Source organism: Camelus dromedarius, chromosome 13, assembly GCF_036321535.1.
Source record: "Camelus dromedarius isolate mCamDro1 chromosome 13, mCamDro1.pat, whole genome shotgun sequence".
NCBI classification, from domain to species: domain Eukaryota; kingdom Metazoa; phylum Chordata; class Mammalia; order Artiodactyla; family Camelidae; genus Camelus; species Camelus dromedarius.
In genome coordinates this window covers 60,035,857-60,056,929 of record NC_087448.1, presented here as the reverse complement: position 1 = coordinate 60,056,929, position 21,073 = coordinate 60,035,857, and the positions used below count along the sequence as shown (strand labels likewise).

General features: G+C 40.1%; 1 protein-coding gene across 1 annotated transcript in view; it reads right to left on the bottom strand.

The window, feature by feature from the left end:
- Nucleotides 1-1,356: 1,356 nt before the first annotated feature.
- TRPC4 (transient receptor potential cation channel subfamily C member 4) overlaps nt 1,357-21,073 on the bottom strand; it is a 166,907-nt gene continuing 147,190 nt past the window's right edge. Inside the window, exons 7-11 of the mRNA XM_031465903.2 lie at nt 19,261-19,456; nt 15,630-15,824; nt 4,601-4,642; nt 4,386-4,475; nt 1,357-2,707 (exon numbers count right to left, since the gene is read on the bottom strand). Of these exons, the coding sequence (XP_031321763.2) occupies nt 1,994-2,707; nt 4,386-4,475; nt 4,601-4,642; nt 15,630-15,824; nt 19,261-19,456 (1,237 nt within the window). The 3' untranslated portion in view covers nt 1,357-1,993. The remainder of the gene's footprint in view (nt 2,708-4,385; nt 4,476-4,600; nt 4,643-15,629; nt 15,825-19,260; nt 19,457-21,073) is intronic.

Genomic DNA, 21,073 nt, shown 5'->3' with positions numbered 1-21,073 from the left:
CCAGATTTAAAAATGAGCAGTATCTCAGTGCCTCTGGCTTCCCTGAAAACGCTAAACTTTCAAATTGAATTCTGATATCCCATAACAAATATATTAAAAAATATATCCTAACTTTTCTAATGCAGTTAAATCTAAAGAATCGAATCCATGACATGTTTAATCTTGCACAATCTTTTGCTTTACAAGAAGGACATGAATTTATGGACTTTACCAAACTCATTCTCACTCAAAATATAGCATTTCAGAAGTGGTAATAGTAACGCTTATCTGTGCACGTTGTTTTGCTTGGTCTTTGCGCTGTGCGAGGCGGTGCAGGGAAGTGGTGAAGGGCAGGACCCGGAAGGACTCCTCAGGGCTTCATCACTAGCTGTGCACCTCAGCAGAGTTAGTGCTTCTTCCATTTCCTCATCTGAGGAAGTGGTGACAAGAGTAGCTACTTCTGAGGGCTGTCACGAGCAGTACCTGTGTGTTAACACACGCATAGTGCTTACAGCATGGGCCGGCATCGCTGCTGCTGTGCAGCTTTGTATTTGATGTGTGGTTACCAGAAACTGGGTTTTGTCCTACGATGTAGTCCTCGGTCGATGCTAAATCATATATGATTTGCCTAGTCCATGGAGGTAATTTTTGAAGTATAATGAACTCAGAGTGTTTCTATTGATTTGAAAGAAATGCTAATTGCGTGCGGTGAGGAAACTTCTATTTCCGTGATGGCTTAAAGAGACACAGGTTACATAATTTAAACTTTAAGGAGTTGCCAATACCTTTTTCATATCTGATGAAAACACTTCCTTTTCAGTGGTTCAATGAATGAGTATAATATAAGCTGAATTACTTTGTAAACAAGAGAAGAAACAAGCAATTAAGAATGTTGTTTCCATAGGGGAAACTATATGTCTTTACCTACTGCTAAAATTAATAATGATTTGGGGGTGGTTTCAATTTTAAATAAATATATACCAGTCACTGGGGGGGAAGAAGAGACTACTAGGAGTTTGTACTTCTTTTGAATTATAACAATATCGCACTGACTGAAAATAGAATTTAACTTTGCTTAGATTTAGACTGTTAGAATGAATTCATTCACCTGGATACTATGAATGTCCAGTCATCTTGCTTTGTTTAAGATGCTTAAACTATTCTAATTTATTGTTACCTTTTTCTAGGGCTGAGAACTTATGCCACATTTTGGAAATTCACTTACCCACAAAGCCTCATACTTATACTGATTTGCAGATGAATCGGGAAAAAGGCATTAAAAAAACTTAAAGTGGAAAATTTTTCTGACAAAATATCATTAACAAATCGTCAGTCATCAACACTGATTAACACAAACATTTCTTTTACTTACTGAAAGGAAAAACGGGCAACCTAAAACTCTAGAAAGTATCCTTGACTTCCATTTCAAGAGTTTGATCTGGGCTTGGTGAGAGGAGGCTTGCTCGCTTTGATTGTGCACAGTAATTATTTACATGCTCTTAAGAAATAATTGGATAACATCTGGGTTTTAAAGCCAAACTGCAGGGCTGAATGAAAAGTAACTGAAGGTGCAACCATCCCTAGAGACCCTAAAAAATTATGAAAAGCTCTAATATTTCAGCTACATTTTTTTTTGCATATAAAATACTTATGATAGGAGTCCTCTACCACATATAATAAGTTGCATTTGTTTAATTGAAAAAGAGCTAAAAATTTCCTGTGGGTTATTGCAACAGTACAGGAATACAAGATGTGTTTATTTATTAACCAAAAAAAAAAAAAAAAAAAGTAAAACAAATTGTGAAAGCAAAAGCGGGCTACAAACAAGGGTTGTCGATAGACTTTGCTTGATTTAAACATCACACGTTAATATACCACGGTTGATAAATGCTATGAAGTGTAAGTTAGCATAGGCTAATTTACTTTTAAACATCTCCCCCCACCCCGTACACACACACCCAAAGCACTATGGAAAATGTGCGTTGTGGATGATAAACGCTTCCTCCTTCCAGGTTCACAGTCTTGTGGTCACATAATCCTCGTGGGTGACCGTGTCTGTGGCCTCGTAGTCTCGACTCGAGTCCTTGTCCTTCGCGTGCTTCTCCTTTGGTATGATCGGAACCGTGTCCTCCACCACCACCTTATCCGACTCGAACGAACCCACTGCCCTGCTTGCCTGTAAACCCAGGGAGTCCGTGTTTCTCTCTCGATGATCTACTAATATACACTGTTCGCTGAGCCCGGGGATGTTCAGGTCACCCCGGGAAGCTAATCCTCGAGATTCCAGGGGGATATTTCTCTCCGGGGGTCCTTCGGCTTGTTGGCGAGCAACCCCTTCCGAAACGGAGAAGATTTGGTTTGCATGTTGCTCGGCAGCGTGGTGTTTTGATCGTCTGTGAAACAGCCTGAAGTTTTTAATATCGGTCACAAAATTGACTTTCCTCGGCTTCTCCCTCGGGGGCTCCTGCACCACGAGCGCCGAGCCATTGCTCATGTGTCTCTCGGAGGCGATGGCGGCCGATCGCGGGTGAATCAGGGTGGTTAAGTCGAAGAGGCTGAAGTTCTTTTTCTTGTCCTTGCTGCTGCCTTCGTTGTCACTCTTCTCATCGGAGTCGACGGAGTTAGAAGACTCCTTCATGCCCTGAGCAGACTGTACCGTGGAGAGTTTGCTTCCTCTTAGTAAGCCCAGGACCTCAAAGCGGAAACTAGAAATGTCTTGTTTGAGTTCCTAAGTGAAAAAAAAAAAAAAAAGACAAAATTAGCTTGCGACCTAAACGAATAAATATTAGGAAACATCATGTGCTCCTTTCATATCATGGGTCTGACCTGTCTTCACCCACTTCTGAGAGCTAGGATTCCACCCTGCTGGGGTTTCTGTTGAGAACTGTCAATTCTCTCACTGGTACTTGTATCATTTCTCTGTTGGAGTTCTGTAGTGACAAGGGACTTCCTAGGGTTGATGTAAAAAGAACCAGGAAGAATTTTCTTTTCCACCACTGTGTAGTGGAGTCTGTTGGTTTCTTTGTTGTTGGGTCTTTTTTTAAGTGAATGTGTCTATTTTCTTAAGCTTTTGGGGGGAGGGGGTGGGCAGGGGGAGGTAATTAAGGTTTTTTATTATTTATTTATAATGGAGGTACTGGGGATTGAACCTAGGACCTCATGCATGATAAGCCTGCACTCTACTACTGAGCTATACCCACCCCTTCCCTTGTTGGGTGTCTTTCAGCCGACTATTTCACATCCTTTCTCTCCAAAATATTCATCCACTTTCAAGTCATTTCAGTCTCTCAAGGATGCATTTTTTTAGAGTTTTTTTTTTTTTTAAATATTGGCACAGTTTGCTGTCCAAAGGAATGCCTAAAACAAAATAATGAAAGTGGAATCTGCCCTTCCAAGAGTTGGCAGTTACTTTCAATTGTTTACTATCCTGGAGTTGATTTTATCCCAACATCTGGGTCTGCCCCTATCCCCTGGGAATTGTTGCAGAACAGACAGCATTTCCTACAACCATCCTTTTATCTTTCTGGACAACTGAATTCTCAGTCCTAACCTGACAGTGGCCTTTGAGGTGGCCTTCTACCTCTAACCTGTCTCCCAAAGCACCATGAATCATTTAATGCCAAAATTTGGATGTTGTGGCCCCAAAGAACATTTTGGATCCTAGCCACCTTTCAGTCTGTGCTTTTAGTTTTGCAATTTATCTCTTTTTACCTAACTCGCTGCTTATATTTATTCTGTCAAGCCTGCTGTTTTTCTTTGTCAAAAGTCTCCAGTAAGGTATTACATTTGTCTGTTTTTGCGTCTAAGATCTTATTGACTTCAGTCAATCTTCCAAAATCTCTAAAGACTCATGCAGAATAACAAGGGTATTTTACACACATGATATGAGCAAATGTATATTTCAGGTATTCCAATTCTCTGATAGAATTAAAAAAAAAAAACCCCAAAACTGCAGGGAGAAAAACTATATGTAAAGTTACAGTTAAGCTCAAACTTTAAATTTCTTGCTACCAAAGCCATGCAGAACAGAAAGAAGGTTTTTGTTGTCATTGTTCTCAGCACCTTGGTTACTAAATGTTTCAGGTTTAGAAATCAGACTGAAAGTTTAAGAGCTAAAGCTTCCTCACTAGAGTGTGGCCAGGATCAGCAATCAGAATGCCACAGGCACTAGGATTTTTCTCTGCCTCCAGATGGGCCCCCTTGATCTTTCAAATTAAGTATGTTTCAAAACAATGCACTTTGCAAAGAAATTTAACCACTTTTTTTTTTTTGATAATTCAATAGGGCTTTAATTTAAAAATCAGAAGACAGATAGAACACATGGCTAGCTCAAACTTTTAGTGTGCTGTTCCCGGTTCCATGCTCAGTGGAATCTGCATCTCAGTGATGAAGATGGAGGTGGTTACCTTAAAGTTCTCCTCAGTCAGGCCTTCTTCAGTTTTGGCGTCTCTAATCATAGCGGCGACATACCGCTTCACCAGGTTCCTCATAACTTCCTGAGGCATTTAAAAACAAGAAAATTGATTTTCAGTACATAAATATGACTTCTCTCTTGAGTCAGTTCTAAAGACGAGATTGTGCTTTATTTTAATGCAAGTTTCAAGACAGAAGAATAACTTACTTGATATTGGTGATGTCTTCTTAAATTATCAGCCGCTCGCCTCTGAAACGGAGAAGGGACATTTACTTTTCGGTTACAGTGATATTTTATCATTCTGTAAAACAATTCCTTGTTCTTTTAATCAAGGATATTATTTTCCTCATTCCTCCAAAGTAGGAATTTTACTGGACAATGGACACGCTAGAGAGCGTGCTTCATATGAATCCAAAGAATGATCCCAAAATGCAAGGTTATAATTCCTGCGGCATTTAATATACATATGTTAACAATGATGGCAAGATTGTTCTTTTACTATAAGGTGATGGAGAATTAGGTAATCGTAGTTATACCAACTCTATCCCAAATCACTTACAATGATGCTACGAGACTCAGATGGGACATCTCATATACAAAATGAATGTCAAATAAGAATAACTGATAGCATAAAAAGTTAGCATTATATGAAAGTCTTCATGAATATTAACATAGCAACATTAAGCATTGAGCCATGATACACAACGTGTAATCAGGAACACTGTAAGACAATAAACTCCCCAACACTTAATTTCAAGCACACGTACATTAAGAGGAGATTGCTTTTCTTAATTAGATGGTTGAATTTAAAATCAAATCAAATCAAAGATTCTGTTCAAAGATAGTGTTGATTAAATTTTAATTTTTAAAACAAATGTAAGTCCAAGCTGTCATTCTGAAGAGGTCAGAATGGTTTGGGAGCAGAGCTGGAGTTAGTACAAAGCTGTGATTATGGAGGGCAGAATGGAGAGAGATGTTTAACGACTTTTTAAAAAATCCATTATAAATTGAGTTAAATAATAAAGAACAGTACAATTATATACTTGCAGATTTCACAAGTATTCTAAAGCTACTAGGAAAAAAGCTCTCATAATCCTAATTTTATGCAAGTTGAAATAAATATCAGTATTGATTCTTAAGAAGAAAACTGGGCAAAGCAATCTAAAATAAAAATACTTCTGTCACAAAGGAATGAATTTGGTAAACTGAGAAAGCAAAAGAGGTAACATATCTTGGGTTTAAACAAGTCTTTTGATCTTGTTCCTTACTAAATACTTAATCATAGGCTGATAAAATGGAATTTTGAAAAGGGCTGTGCGTACATCACTGTGAAATGATATTAGGAAAAAAAAGAAAACAATTCAAAAGAAACTGCTTTTTCTCTTGAGGGGAATAGGGGAAAATGACATTTTCACTGGCCATGAAAATGGATTTGTGTTTCATGACTGTTAGTGACTTTTAGAAGCAGATGAGACAGTGTGTAACTTTCTAAAGACCGCTAACGGTTTGAGTACATTCAATTTTACATGAATCTTAAGAAACAAATTTTCAATATGATTTTGGGATTCATTAAAAGACTCGGAAATTTGAAACTTAGTACAAAATTAGAACATCTTGAAAAAAAATCATGGGAATTTTAAGACTGGGCCACAAGATGGAGATATGTGACCCTTATTGAGATCAGCTGAAATCCCAGACAAAAAGCACTTCGGGAAGGAAACAGGCCTTTGAGAACTTCTTAAGTTTTCTTTCAGTGAACCCAAATACTAAAGCAGACTGTATACTAGCTTCTTTGGCATTCTGGTGTAAATGTCATACAGGAGATTGTATTCCATGATTTAAGTAAATAGAAACTCGGAATTTAATACAGAATTTAGTCAACTCAATTTTTATCATCTTGGGGTTCTATAGCATTTCGCTAGTTTAGTCTTTAAAAAACCAATAAAAAATAGTCAGCAGAGAGCAGTTTGAAGTCATGACAGAATAAGAAAATTAAAATTAAGAGCAATAAGTGAACATTATCATAACGCATTTTAGCATTAAAGAGATCACAAATTGTCTTGCCTTTGGTACAACCTTAGTCACATACAAATTTCAAAATTTGAAAACAAATATAAATAGAGCAAATATCACACTTTAAAAAATAATTCCAGGTTTATTTTTTTAGGATAAAAAAATTTAAAACAAAATAGTCTGGCAGAAGGAACATAGAACAAGTTTGCTATGATAACTTTCAGAAGTTATTCAATATCCACAGCCCAGGTTTAAGGCTAAGCTAATCTGGTTGTTTTTGCCAACCAGTTTGTTACCACACCTATATGGGGATACGACGGAACAAGTTTTAGTCTTGTGAGTGAGGTGGTATAAGCCAACTGCACTTGAATCTCCTGGAAAATAAGGATGGATGCGGTTAACCATCTTCTGAATGCTGAAAACAAAAATGAATGCAATGAAAAGAGTTTGGAGCAGAGAAGGTTTTACTGCAGGGCCAAGCAAAGAGAACGGGTGGCTTGTGCTCAAAAACTCCGAACTCCCCAATGGCTTGAGGGGGGGGAGTTTTTACGGGCACAATTTGAGTTGAGGGCAACGGGGTTTGTGACTTTCTTCTGATCTGTTGTTGGTGATCCAGGACGCCTGTGCTCAGCCTGAAGTTACCATCCTCCACCTGGGCGGGGGCTTTAGTTCTTGCAGCAGAACTCAAAGATACTGTTATGTATATTTCTTCTGGAAGAACCAGGTCCCTGCCCCAGGGCTGCACTTTTGTTTCTCAACTGCTCCTCCTTTGTTTCTGTATTCCCCCAGCTCTGCTAGCAGTTGTTTGAATCTGCCCTTCGGAACTCAGAGGAGGTCTTAGGAGGCTGAAGACTTTTTCCTACAAACCAGAAACAGGGGACAGGGAACAGGTTTGTACGGGGACTGCCCCATAGGGTCCTGCTCGGTTTGTCTCTGTAAATCCTCCCTTTCCTCCTCCTAGCTTCTGGTGCTGTCTGCCAATCTCTGGTGTTCCTTGGTTTGCTCCTGCACAATTCCAGTGTCTACTTCCATCTTCATACGATGTTCTTCTTGTGTCACCTGGTCACGTTCGTATGAGGTCTCTACTCCAGTATGACCTCATTTTAACTAATCACATCTGCAAAGGCCCTATTTCCAAATAAGGTCATATTCTGAAGTGCTGGGAATTAGGAGTTCAAAATATCTTTTTTTTATTTGTGGGGGAGACACAATTCAGTCCATACGAGATGTACTCTTTGCAATAAACATAATGATAATTTTTGGCAATTGGTGACATCATTCAATATTATGTAACAGAGTGACCACCAACAATAACTAGCATGTTTGCAGCCTTTTTATTGGGGAAATTTCAGCTGAGCGTCAAAAATATTTACAATCATAAGGGAAGGCATTACATCTTATAATTATCACGGGAAGTGACCAAGAACAGAATTGACTGATAGGCGTTTATGAAAGTGTGAATGAAAAATGTTGCCTGCCGTGTCAGTAACCAAAGGATGCTGCAGCCATCAAGCCTCTACAGCCGCCCCTACCCCTCTGTGGTGGACGATGGAGACCAGTGGGTTGCTGGCTGCCAAGCCATCAGCCACTGCAGCCACCCCTAACGGTGCACCCTGAGGGGAAAGAACCTGATACAGTCCCTGGATAGCTAAGGTGCATATCAAAGGAATGGTTTAAATGAGCCCTGATTTTTGCATCTTCCCACACAAAGGAAAGAGCTAAATTCATTAACTTGAGAGCAAAACATAATTCTCAGCTTTCAGGTTGTGCATTTTTTTTTCAATTGACAAAAGTATTATAATAAAGGACATTTCATTTAAAAAAAAAAAAACCTAAGGGGAGAGGAGGTATTTAATTTTTTCAAGCTATTCATATGTTAAACTTTAATTGATAAATGACCTGCCATGACTAGGGGTTCTCCAGCTTTACTAAAAAATAATAAACTGGGTGGAATTAGATCACGGTAAACCTAGGTTAGAAATAAAGACATTTTCTGTGAATGAGTTCATGTTTGCAACATTACTGGGAAATTTGTGGAGCTGCATTTGGCAGCTTTTAAAGAAAATAACTTAGGTTGATACTGCGCAGGACCCTGTGGGCCCCCCAACCCCTGCCTCTTGTTTATAGAAAAGCTGAAGTCTCCCAGGCTCCGTGAGTCATGGAAGAAGAGCAGGGTCCAGCAGTTGATGAGGACAAGCCTGCAGGCACTGGGGGAAAGCAAGGACTCTGATCACCTACCAGCGATTAATTGCAGTTGCTCCCCCATCTCCCTTTAGAACTTTCAGGGCTGAACAGAATCTTTGAAGTTCTTTTTAGGGGGGGATGCTGGGTCCACTAGATTGCAGGCATTCTAATTAAAAGCAACTTTTCTTTTTGTTGCCAAGGCTGTTGCCCTCAGGATCACACCCCTGCCCCTCCCTCGAATAGAAACCAATTATTCTTAATCTAAGTCTCAGGAGGCAGCTGCAGAGAAGAAACAAGAAATGGTTAGAACCAGTGGAGCCCAAGATGGTGGTGGGTCTGACTTCCAGTGGACCTTGAGCCTCATCGTACGCTCATTATAATGTATCAGCACGCTAAGTGGCACACCCAGCAGTGCCATGACAGTTGATGATTGCCATGACAACAGCGAGAAAAGCCCATACAAGGACTGAAGAGCCTGTACAGGGATTGACTGGCTCCATCTCAGCCAGAAGGAGGACGCGATGGTGGAAGCCTCCCATAAAAGTCCCGGTGGCCCGGCCCGGGTGGAGCTGTCTCTGCCGGCCAGCCTGGCTGACAGCTCCCCGCTAGAGTGCTTTTCTTCCCTTCTCCCTGCTTGAGCACTTTCCTGCCTTTTTCTCTTTTGAGAAATAAAGCAGCCTTTTCACTTTGTCCCTCTACCTGTGCTTCGAAATCTTTCACAGCTGGCGGCAAGGACCCACAACTTGGCGGGCCTCTAATTTCAGGGGTCTCATTATCCGCTAACAGTTGGTTGTCTGTTATGTTTAAGATGGGGAAAATGCGCTGCATGACCAATCAGGGACTTTCTTCCCTTAACCTGATGTCTAGGGTAAGTATTTTGGAGGGAGCTGTGGCAGTTTTCTTAATGAATTACATTGGCAGTCTGGCACCATGCGCAGAATATTCCTTGGCAAGGTGGCTGTCGACGCAGGTGCCCAGGGCACACCTGGGCACCGCATGAACAGAGCTCTTGGTTTGCAAGTTCCTCCTGATTCATTAGGACAGGACAATGGCAGTATTCGGATCACAGGGCTAATGATAAAGGAAAAGACCAGCTAGTGAGATGCCTTTGCTGCCGCGAGGTAACTCCGCATTTCAGTGGACGTGTCAGGTTGCTTCAGAGCGGCAAGGGTTTCGCAGCTGTGAAAGGAAGGGCTGGGGGGCCAGCTGTGACATTTTTCTCCCTCTTCATCTGCCCTTTTCTCCGGGGCCACCGTGTGAGGTGTCGGGCTCCCTTCAGGTACTGGCTCCCTGCAGTCAATTGTCAGCGCCGCTTTCTTTCATAGCCACTCTGGCTTTGGTTTATCACTGGTTTTAAGCCCATGAATTATGCCTTTTATTCTCTGCTTTGCTCAGTGGCTCCCTTAGGGAGGCAGCTTGCTGTGTTCATCTTTTAAAAACAAGAAAAAAGGCAAGAGGCCATTCCAGGATGTGGTCCCTCTGTCACGACAGCAGCTGGGCTCATCCACAGACGATTCTGCATATTGTTGTCTGTACACTTGCTTTCTAAGCATATAAAAATAAGTGATCCAAAATGCTAAGGTCGCCTTGTCAAACTGAGTATTCAGGATCTCACTCTTGAAATACCAAGAAGAAATCCCTTCCTCCACATCCCCACTTGGAAAAGAGAATTTAATTAAAAGGTCCCATCAGCAAATCTTACAGCAGTAAGTGAGGGATTGAGAGGTACTCGTGCGTGAGCACGGTCATGTCTGAAGATGCGTTAGGAGGTAGGCACACTGTGAGTCATGATGATTAAGAAACTATATATATTGATAATTATCATATAAAATGACATCTGACCACATGATCCAGCAATCCCACTCCTAGGCCTACATCTGGAGGGAATTCTAATTTGAAAAGATACATGCACCCCAATGTTGATAGCAGTACTATTTACAATAATAGCCAGGACATAGAAACGAGCTAAATGTCCATGACAGATGGCTGGATAAAGAATTGTGATATATATACAATGGAATACTACTCAGCCATAAAAAGAATAAAATAATGCCATTTGCAGCAACATGGTTGGACCTGGAGATTGTCATTCTAAGTGAAGTAAGCCAGAAAGAGAAAGAAAAATACCATATGCTATCACTCATATGTGGAATCTTAAAAACAAAACAAAACAAAACAAAAAGATACAAATTAACCTATTTGCAAAACAGAAACAGACTCACAGGCATAGAAAACAAACTTATGGTTATCAGGGGGTAAAGCGGATGCGAGGGGATAAATTGGGAGTTCGAGATTTGCAGATACCAACTACTATACATAAAATAGATAAACAACAAGTTTCTTCTGTATAGCACGGGGAACTCTATTCAATATCTGGTAGCGACCTAGGATAAAAAAGAATATGAAAACAAATACATGCATGTATGTATGTGTACAACTGAAACATTACGCTGTATGCCGGAAACTGATACAACACTGTAAACTGACTATGCTTAATTAAAAAAAAAAAAGCAGATCACTAAGAAGGGGGGGAAATGATGTCTGAAAGGCAAATCCTATTAGCATTTTTTCTTTAGTAACAATCCATTCTCTGTTCCTAATTCTCTTTCAGTGACTTAACTAAAAGTATTTCTGTGGCAACTGGGCACAGAGTGAGTGTCCCGCCTGGAGTCCCTTAGCTGAGTGATGCTAAGTGACCCTAACAGAGAGAATGTGTCATGTTCTTCTCACTCCGTGCTCAGGAGAAAACTAGAGAGTGGAAAACATAAAACTAAAGAAGTTAAAACCATTTTTCAGGACTTTGTCAAAAGACCTAGTATTTTTGGGTTCTGTATATTGCCCATTAATTTAAGCATTTTGTTTGGAAACCTGGTCTATGGTATTAAAAATGTTTCATATTAGTTGAAATTTTAGCCACGTATTATTGCATTTGTCTCTTTTTACTTTAATTAAATGATCCAGACCTCTTGAGGAACAAACATTGGCTTTTAGTTTAAAAAGCTGAGCTAGATACCAATGCTTTTTTTGACAGCAGTTTCTAATTAAAGTTACAAGCCGGAAATGCTTGTTGAAGTGGAGATCCCTGATGATTGTAGGACACGCTGAATTTTGCAAACCAGTGTTTTAATACTGAGAAGGATATTGACTGATGAAATGTGTTAAGCAAAAAATTCGACAAGCGATATAAAATGCCAGAAGCTAGAAAATGTTTCTTCTTTTGTTACTGAATTTTCAATAGGCTGCCTCTTTGGTGGGATTTTCATGATTTCCCAGACACAAGGCATTTCTCAATAATGAGTTTGCCTCCTACAATAAAAGTTTTGCTCAATAAAGCATTTCTGTTTTATTTATGCTCTCTCCCATAAAGCGTTCCAAATGAAAGGTTCATTTACCTGGAACTCCCATCTCCCGTAAAAGGAAGTCGAAAGTTAAAAAAAAAAAAAAAAAAAGTTAATGAGTTTCCAGGGCTAGCTGTCTCAGTATTATCCGGAAGCCATAAAGAGCAAGGTGAGATCACCGATGATGGCCAGTGCAATTAGCCCTGAGGAGCACTGGCTTCAGGCTTCCAGAGAGCAAGGGAGTGGGCACCAGCGTGACATTCAAGCAGCTGCTGGTGACAAGAGTCAGTGAATCACAAGTGGGAAGGTTTGCAGAAAATGCCTCCAAGAACGTATAAACTCTACCTCCGGTTCCACTTCAGTTTTCTGCTTCAAAAATGTGGCATAAATAAAAGCAAGTTGGGATGAGAGAAGGTAAGGCAGCCTGGTAAGGAGGTCCAGGAGTCTCAGAGGCTGCTGGAAACAGCGGTAGGATCTGCAGAAGGTGCTGAGAAAAATCCAAAGATGGACCCACAACCTGGAAGGTATTGTTGCATGGTCATCAGACTCTTCAGGGAACCAAGACGGGACAATAGGAAGCACATTAGACAGGAAACAAAAGACTCAAGTTTTGGTTTTTGTTTCTATTTTTCCCCCAAGCTACGTCACCTGAAACACTGGGCAAGGGAAACAAGCTCTTTTTTAAAGGACGTGATTGAGCTAAATGATTTCTAAGCTCCTTTTGAAGTGTCATGCGATCTTTAAGTCATGCCTTGGTTATGCAAAGTGACTGTCATTGGTACTTCAAAGCCACCTTTTAGTTAATGGACAAGTGTACATCTCCTTGTCTTCATATGTCTACCCAGGGGCCATCAGTTGGATTAACCTAACTGAAATGAATTCACAGCAAAATTGATTGCTTTTGGCATTATTTTCTTATGTAACTCCTCCTTTAATATTACAACCCTCAATTTACTTTTCATTTATCTTTTATTTTTCTTTATGAATACTTCATATTATTTATTTCCATTTACAGCCTCGATGTATAAAGCTCAACTAAGAGTATGCAAACCAAAATACGTCCTCATTCTGGAAAAGCAGTCCAGGTAACAGGTAGATTTATTGCCTTCAGTTTGGTTAGGTTGGTGATTGCCCAGCGCCTCAGCTTGGCAGAGAAGAGGGAGGATTGAGAGGAAGGGGGATGAGAGAGATGACTCACAGTGTTTATTTAGTTTTGTCATAAATTCCCAAAGCATGAAAATATCCATTACCAAAAGTTAGTAAAATTCACACGGCTAGGGAAAAAGGAATGGTTTGAGGTCACAATTCATTATGAATCATCTTTCTATGCCTCAGTTTGGATCTAAATATTCAAAGTTGGAGCTAGAGACTTAAAAAGAAATTTGTTTTTTTGACCAGTAGTATATGAGAAAGCTCTTTAACTTATGCCATTTACCCTTTGAATGGTTGCTTTCATGGGAAGCCCAAGTCAATGTTAAGCTCCTCTTCGTATCTAAGAAATGATGGTAACAAGATTCTTAAAAATATGTTAACAGTGGGAGGATGCTGGGGGCGCGGGAGGGAGAGCTGGAAGTCAAACTCTTAGAGTGGTCCTCCATTATTTTGGTGGTAGCACAGATGGATCTCTTAAAATATTAGAGCAGGGCCCTACATTTTGTTACAAGTTCCATGGTATCTTAAAACCCAAGATTCCTTCTGCAATTACCTAAAACGAAAATATTAAAGGCAAATGTCTTTTGGGTGTGGCATTTATTTTTTAGACCCAGAAACCCTTCTTAAATTGAAATACTCCTATGAGAGATAGTATGATAAGCTAGTGTAATAATTAATACTTTTTTCAAGGATTGAGTAAATAAATTTCTGACGAAGTTAAGAATAAGATGAGAAAAAGGACAAAACTATTTTGGTGGGGAAGGGAGTAAGCCAACCTGGCTTCTCTGAAACCCTTTCCTGTCTATCTCAAGGACAACATCAATTATTTGTCACACTGGTCTCATAGCATCTTGTGTATAAATATATGGTAATGTTAAATATGTCATGCAACATGTATTACGGTAATACGCTCTCATGTCCTTGTCTCCCACATTAGAAACGATGTCCTCAAGGATGGAAGCTATGCCTCTGTACCTCCTCGCACTCCAGCTCCCACTCAGTTACTGGCAGGTGGAACACATACCATGATTGCTTATTAAACTCAAGTCATTCCATTTATTTTATGCCCATTTTATTAAGTTGAACTAATTTTTTAAGAGTGAAATCAAACATTTGGAGTAAAATAATTTCACCCATTCTAAGGTCAGTGATAAAGTCTATAAATGAGGATGAGGACTGCAAGAGAAGGTTGCATTATACTCTGACTTGGGTTTCTAATATCAGATATACGCCCGCACTTCCAGGTTCATGGAGAGACAGTTTATAAGAAAGAACATAACAGCCTTGCCTAACCACCTCTCTGTTTGCTATACTTTCTTGCCAGTCAATTTGTCTTTAGATTAAAATTGTTACTGAGATGACAGGACCATCAAGGCCATTTTCAGGAGAGAGAGCCCCATTCAATGCTGGTAACAATGCTGGTGGGTGATGGAGTTAACAGCATAACTAGATCATAAACTAAGTCAAATAAAATTTAAAATGAATGAATTAATTCTTTAATGGGGATACTGGGGATTGAACCCAGGACCTTGTGCATGCTAAGCATGCACTGTACCACTGAGCTATACCCTCCTGCCCCAAAATAAATTAAATTTTAATTAAATAACTAATATTACTTAGTGATTCTAATATAAAGGCATATTAGAATACTTCCAAAGCAACTTCTCTGAGAAGGTTCAAGTGATGAATGAATGTTAGGGTGGTAATTCCCTAAACATCACTAGGAGAACTTTGAAAATTAGGGAACTGAGTGAGAAAGAAATGAAGAATGACTTATCCCAGGTCAGTGGGTTGGCTGGAACAAAGCCTTACCTCCATGCCTCTTGTGTTGGAATTGCCTGAACTCTTGCTTTCCAATTTGAAAGACACTGTCATGGGAAGCATGATCTTCCAGTAGAACAGAGGCACGGCTCTGAGTGGTCCTAATATTTTTTAAAACCACAACTTCTTGGCATTTAACATGATTGAAAGAGGAATCAAGACGTTGAGCAATTGAACCTATTCTGGAATCACTGTTCTTGAATACGGCACAGCATTTTCAAGCTATAAATTTTGTTCAATCACTTAGTTGAGGCATTTTAATCAAACATTCTATGCTCTGCGCAGGGACCTATATTAGGCAGTGAGAATAGAAGGTGACTGAAACAGACCCCTTCCCTCCAACCCAGAGAGAGAAACAGACAATGAGAAAGTCATGTCACAAGTGCCCAGAGGCTGGAATTCTGAATAGAGCCCAGAGTTAAGGGTCTACAAGAGAATGTGCTAATTCCCTGATCCCTGACTGGTGGGGCTGGGAGATGCCTGTGTGAAGTGTGCTTCCTCTGAAAATCACAGTGACTGCCCTCAGTGGAGGATATGGGTTTGGGAAGCCATAGTTAATCCCAGTTAACCAGGCAGTTTCTTAGACACAGTAGCTGTGTAGTAAATGTTCACTGAATGCAACCAGGAGGAACCAAAAGGCTAAAACGCAAAAATATTCAGTAAGGAATCCAAACAGACTCAAGCACACAATTGAAACAAACAGGAATGCTAGCATGCTGTGTTCTTACCCCTATGGTTCCAAAACTTTCTGGCTTTCTTCTCATCTTTTTCTTGCACAGGTGGGTCCATATCCATTTGATCAGGTACCAGAGAGACTTGGGGCTCGGGATGACGTTGAAGGGAGTAGGCAGGGTGCCCCCTTCCTCAAAATAACTCATCCAAAGCTTTGTTCGAGCAAATTTCCACTCTATGTCTGCATGGTCCTGAGCAGGAAAAGATGACAACTGCTGACAGGTTTCTTAATTAATAAGGTGAGAGAACCCTCACAGAGAGCCGGTAACCTGACTTTGAATGGCTCTTGGAACATTAATTAAGTTGCTTATCAAAGCACCGCCGACTCCCGGAGATAGTCACCTGGACGTTTCAGACAACGGCTGACCATGGAGAGGAGTCCCCGCTCTCTTGTCACTTTTCACCCCTCCCTCTTCTCGGAAATGGACATGTAAAGTAATTCCATGTCAAAGAGACTGCAGTGGTGAGTGGTGACTTGATGATGAATCCTCACTTCTCTCAGTGTCACTAGATTCTGGCCACGAGTGGGGCTTTATGTCTTACCCAAGGCCTTGAACCCCGACCTAGGTGCATGCTCACAGATTAGAATTCTGGTGTTTCCAGGAAAAGTCCTGCTTGATATGCTTCCATGTGAATCCACCTCATTCACCTTGAGGCAACAGGCATAAACTCAGAGAGAAGTTCCTCTAACAAATGTGTAAGAGGGCCTCTGACACGGTATTGACCTTGACATAAACTTGGCCAAAGAGGAGCATGGCTAGCAGCTGCCTGCAAGCCTGAGGCCTCCACCCAATTATTTATTAATGATTCCACTTTGTGAGTCTCCTGGAAAAACTTAGGAACATTTGTGGCAATGAGATATGGGCCAGCCACTCTCCTCTTAAATTAACCACAAAGCTTATTTAAGCAGAAAATCTGGAAAGTAGGAGGTGGTAGAAACTAGGCAAACACACATTTTAAGAATTCAAAATAGTTCATGTTAACCCATTAATATTATCCAAACGAACTCAGAATTTCGAGTAGACTATTGGCCTATACTTCGTTCTGAGAGTCCTCACTCACTGTCTGCTGATGAATGCAGATGTTGTGCATACATTTCTCCTCTGAACAGTGCGGATTGTAGTCTAGACACTGGGCAGACTGTGCTTTCAACAGGCATCACCGTATCCAGAAAACGCCTGGTCTTCGTTAGCAAATGTTTGATTGATGGATGGATCGATTGTTGGAAGCACAGTTTCCCTCCCTTGTTCTCTCCTCTTCCCTTTCGACCTCCTACTCCATCTTTCTTTCTAAGCAAGCTTATCGAGTCTGCTTTAATGAAGAAATGCAGATATGGTTTGCTGCAGTCATGGGGAACGGGACTGAGTGAAATTGGCTTAAGGTCATAAAGAGGCAGTCACATAGGTGACATGTTAGCCAGTGAGTAGCTTCAGTTCCTTCTGATTCTCAGGGAGTCACGAGTTCAGGACTATCCTGACCTCATTCTGTTCTCTTCCTGCTGCCACAAAGCAGACTCTTCCCTTGTTCAAGGTTTGGGATTCTGAAAGGGTCTGTAGCAAAATCTCTAATGGTTAGAAAAACGAGGTGAAAAGTTCCAGGCCCGTGATGGCTAAGTCATCTCGCTACCCACCTTCTAACTCGTAGTCAATATTTAAAGCTTTGCTTAGGTACTTCCTCTCCTAGGACCCTGCCTTGACTCCCATCAGTCTCAGCCGCCTCCTCCCCCAAGTCCATATCGTGGTCCTCTTTTCTGTACTTGTCTCAATATTGAAATTACTGAATTTTTTTCCCTACTGCATGACTTTTTCCTTGAGGCCAGGGACTTCATTCTTCTGTGTGTCCCTAAAGTCAACCATATTCCTGGCATATACTAGTGCACAATAAATATTTGATCTACAAACAAAGGAGTGAATGAGAAGCAGGCTTCAGACATGGGCTGCATGATCACTTTTGCCTTTCAATGACTGCATTTCCCCCTTTTTTTTTCATGCTTTACCCTAAAGATCTGAGTAAGGGGTAGCAGGACAAAAAGAGAGACTTTGGGGTAGATCCCGCCACTGTGGGGCAAGTGAAAATCAAACACTTGGCATGTTCACGCTCCAAGGAGGCATCGTGTGCAGGATGCTGGGGGAACACCTGTCTCAGGTTCTCAGTGCCTGCTCCCCTCTCAAGTAGCTTTAGAGTTTGGGCGAAACAAAAATTGAGGTTTGAAGATCATTCTCATCTTTATAAGAAGTCACCTAGAAGGACACACCTTACCCTGAAGCAAAAAGAAAACATTATACTATTCTTGAATAATATTCTCTTCTTGATGAAACTGATGCATTTAATAGCATCCGAATTGTATATACAGCTTCTCTGTATATAGCTTGATAATTAGAGGCTTTCTAATATTTTTGGAAAGGTGATCTGGAAAATAGAATCCACATTTTGCAAATGTGTTGACGAGAGGAATACAGAACTTTTGAAGAAAAAAATATATATATTTGGACTACCTATGTATATATATGGACTATCTAAAAAGTTTCAGTTTGTGAGCTGCTTAAATGGAGTTCCACAAATTCAGATCTTTAGCCTCAAATCCTAGGACCTAGGTGTATTCAGTGGGAACATTTTAGTCTCGGAATCAGTAAATGAAAATCATTTATTCTTGTGGTTTATGCAGTTTTTCATCTGTGACAGGTGTCTTGCTTTCCATAAAGGACGTTTAAATAAAATTCAGAGTTCTGCTTCTCAAAATAACAATAATAACACCCCAGAGGCTTAGCAATAGATTCAAAGATGCAATATAATTGCAGTTATTTATGGAGTACAAGGGTAGCCTGTAATTATTCTTATAAGATGCTACTTGTCTAAAGTATACATATGTAAGTCTTAAGGAATATATTTCATTCCAGTGTGGGTTTGTGCTGTCACTATTGCTAACGGCCGTAGACATGTATCACTCGTACGCAAGCTCAAGGGGATAAAGGGCTTAGCTTCCTTGTTCATCACCGTTATCTTTCGTTCCTCGACCAGTACCTGGCAACAGAGTAAGCACTCAGTAAGGATTTATTGAATAAATAAATAAGCTAAGCTGTTTGGATTCCAGAGTTTCAAATAAAGACATATGGTACTGTGTATTCTGCTACACAACTCAAGGTTACTCCTACATGGGTTTTTTTTTCCCCCCTCTAGCCTTTAAGAAACTGAAAATCTTGTGCTTTTTCCCTCAGACTCCTCTCTGAGCTGGCTCTTGTATCTTGCTAAATCGGCATGAGTTTGCTTACATCAAGGCTCTAGATTAGATGGTCAAAGACAATGCAAAACTTGGGCACTGCACTGAGTTTCTGCATAAAGACGAATTGCTTGTTCATTATCCATGGCTCACTTACTGTCTGCCACAGCCCATGACTGCCTGGCAGGAGAAGTTGAGTTTATTTTATAATCATCCATAATAGAGAAAAAAACCTAAATTTGTATGTAGCCAAATATGGTGATACTGCGCAGAAACTTCTAATTAACTATTGATATTATAATTCTAATTCATCTCATGATTCAACCCAATGGCAGACTGCATTTCCAATGATAATAGGATGGAGTACAGCAAGGAAGAACACGTTCTAGGGGAAAACTTATTCAACTTACAGCAATAAGTTGGTAGGAATTATTCATCATGGCTATTAGCATGTTGAGCAGGACAACCAGAGAGATGATGTTGTACGTCCCAAACATGGTGGCGCCAACAAACTCGGTGAATTCGTGCTGAGCTTTGACATTGGTCACATATAAGTTGATGAGACCAAATATTGACCAAAACAGGGACTGCAGTGTCTCAAATAACCTGGAATAAAGATAAAATGACACTCATAGCTACATTAACAGAACCATTATGCAATACAATACAACACAACAAGAGAATATGATTACTATTAGGTTATATTTGATTGATTTAAAATAAACTTGATAAAAAGAATCAGAGAAAATTGTTTTCATCACACTAGCACAAATAATGTTCTTAATTTTCCTAAGAGCTTTGAAAACTATTTAGTTTCCTGAGCAGGGATGACAAATAAAACCCACAGCCTGTTTGCGTATGGCTCTTGAGTTAAGAATGGTTTTTCCTTTTCCCACTGGTTGGAAAGAAATCAAAAGAAGAGTGATTATTTTGTGACTGTGAAAATCATAGAAATTCACATTGCAATGCCAATAAATGAAATTTTCTGGAAACACAACCATACCAGTTCCTTTCTGCGTTGTCTATGGTTTCTTTCATGTTAGGAAGGCAGAGGTGAGCAGTTGCAACAGAGAGCTTATGGCCCACAAGACCTAAAATATTTATGACCTGTCCTTGTCATAGCAAATTTGCAAACCCCTGTCACTGAGGGCACTGAGTAATAGTTAATAAATGATACATCCTTAGGCTTAGTCTTTGAAAAATATAAGTTCTTCTACCTGATTTTGCTGTTGGCTGTAGGAGGATTAAAAATAATGTTATCGTTATGAATTTCCACATTTAGAATTAAACTTGCACAGAGTGAATCCTGCCCGATGATACAATGTCTCAGAATGCTCAGATAATAAAACTTGCTGCTTCCTTTAGCAAGTATTAGGGAATGTGTTATTCATTCCTTAACTTACTCCCAAAATGGGGTAAGAGGAATAGTATCTGAACCCAAATGAAGAATTGTTTCAGGAGGACCATGATAACACCTTCATGTCATAAAAAGTCAACAGAACTCTTATACTCTTTGAGAAATGGTTAAAATAAGATTGTAGTTAAATTATATTTTAAGAACAAACCCACAAACTATCTTCACACTCGGCTTGGTGAGCAAGGATGTAGGATTTCAGTGGTCAAGTGTCCCAGGAAGAGCCAGTTCACATGAGGCCAGTGGGTGATGGTATGGCCTGATGTGAAAAGATAAGCCTGAACTGTCAGATTTCCTCTCCATGGAAGTTTATCCTAGAAAGAGCAAGATAATGAGGTAGCTGTGAAAAGGGGCTGAAGCGCTGGGAGTTACTGTGTAGAATCAGGATCACTGGAGTTATAAGAAGTCAGAGGTTGGAGACAGCATAAGCTAAGAAGCAGAGAATTGAGAATGAATATGCCCTCCGCTAATAAGGAAACACTGAAGGGGATTACACACAGAGCAGCTGAATCACGTTAACATTGGTTCTCGGAGTGAAAAAGTCCCATAGTCCAGCTGGATGTCCACTCCTGCTCTTCCAGAAGCCAGGGCTTGCTCTGGGCTCTGCCGTTGGTAAGATCAGTTGTTGCTCAGAGGATCAAAGGACTGTAAGTCTGCGAGTGATTCTTGTACCAAACTCTTGTTACTTGAAACAATCCATGAATTTCTGTTCTGTATAAAAAGGAGAATCTAACTAAGGATGCCTTAACTGGTGTTCAGGACTTCTTTTCTCAAATATATTGTTTTTTTTTTTAAAGTAAACAATTTCA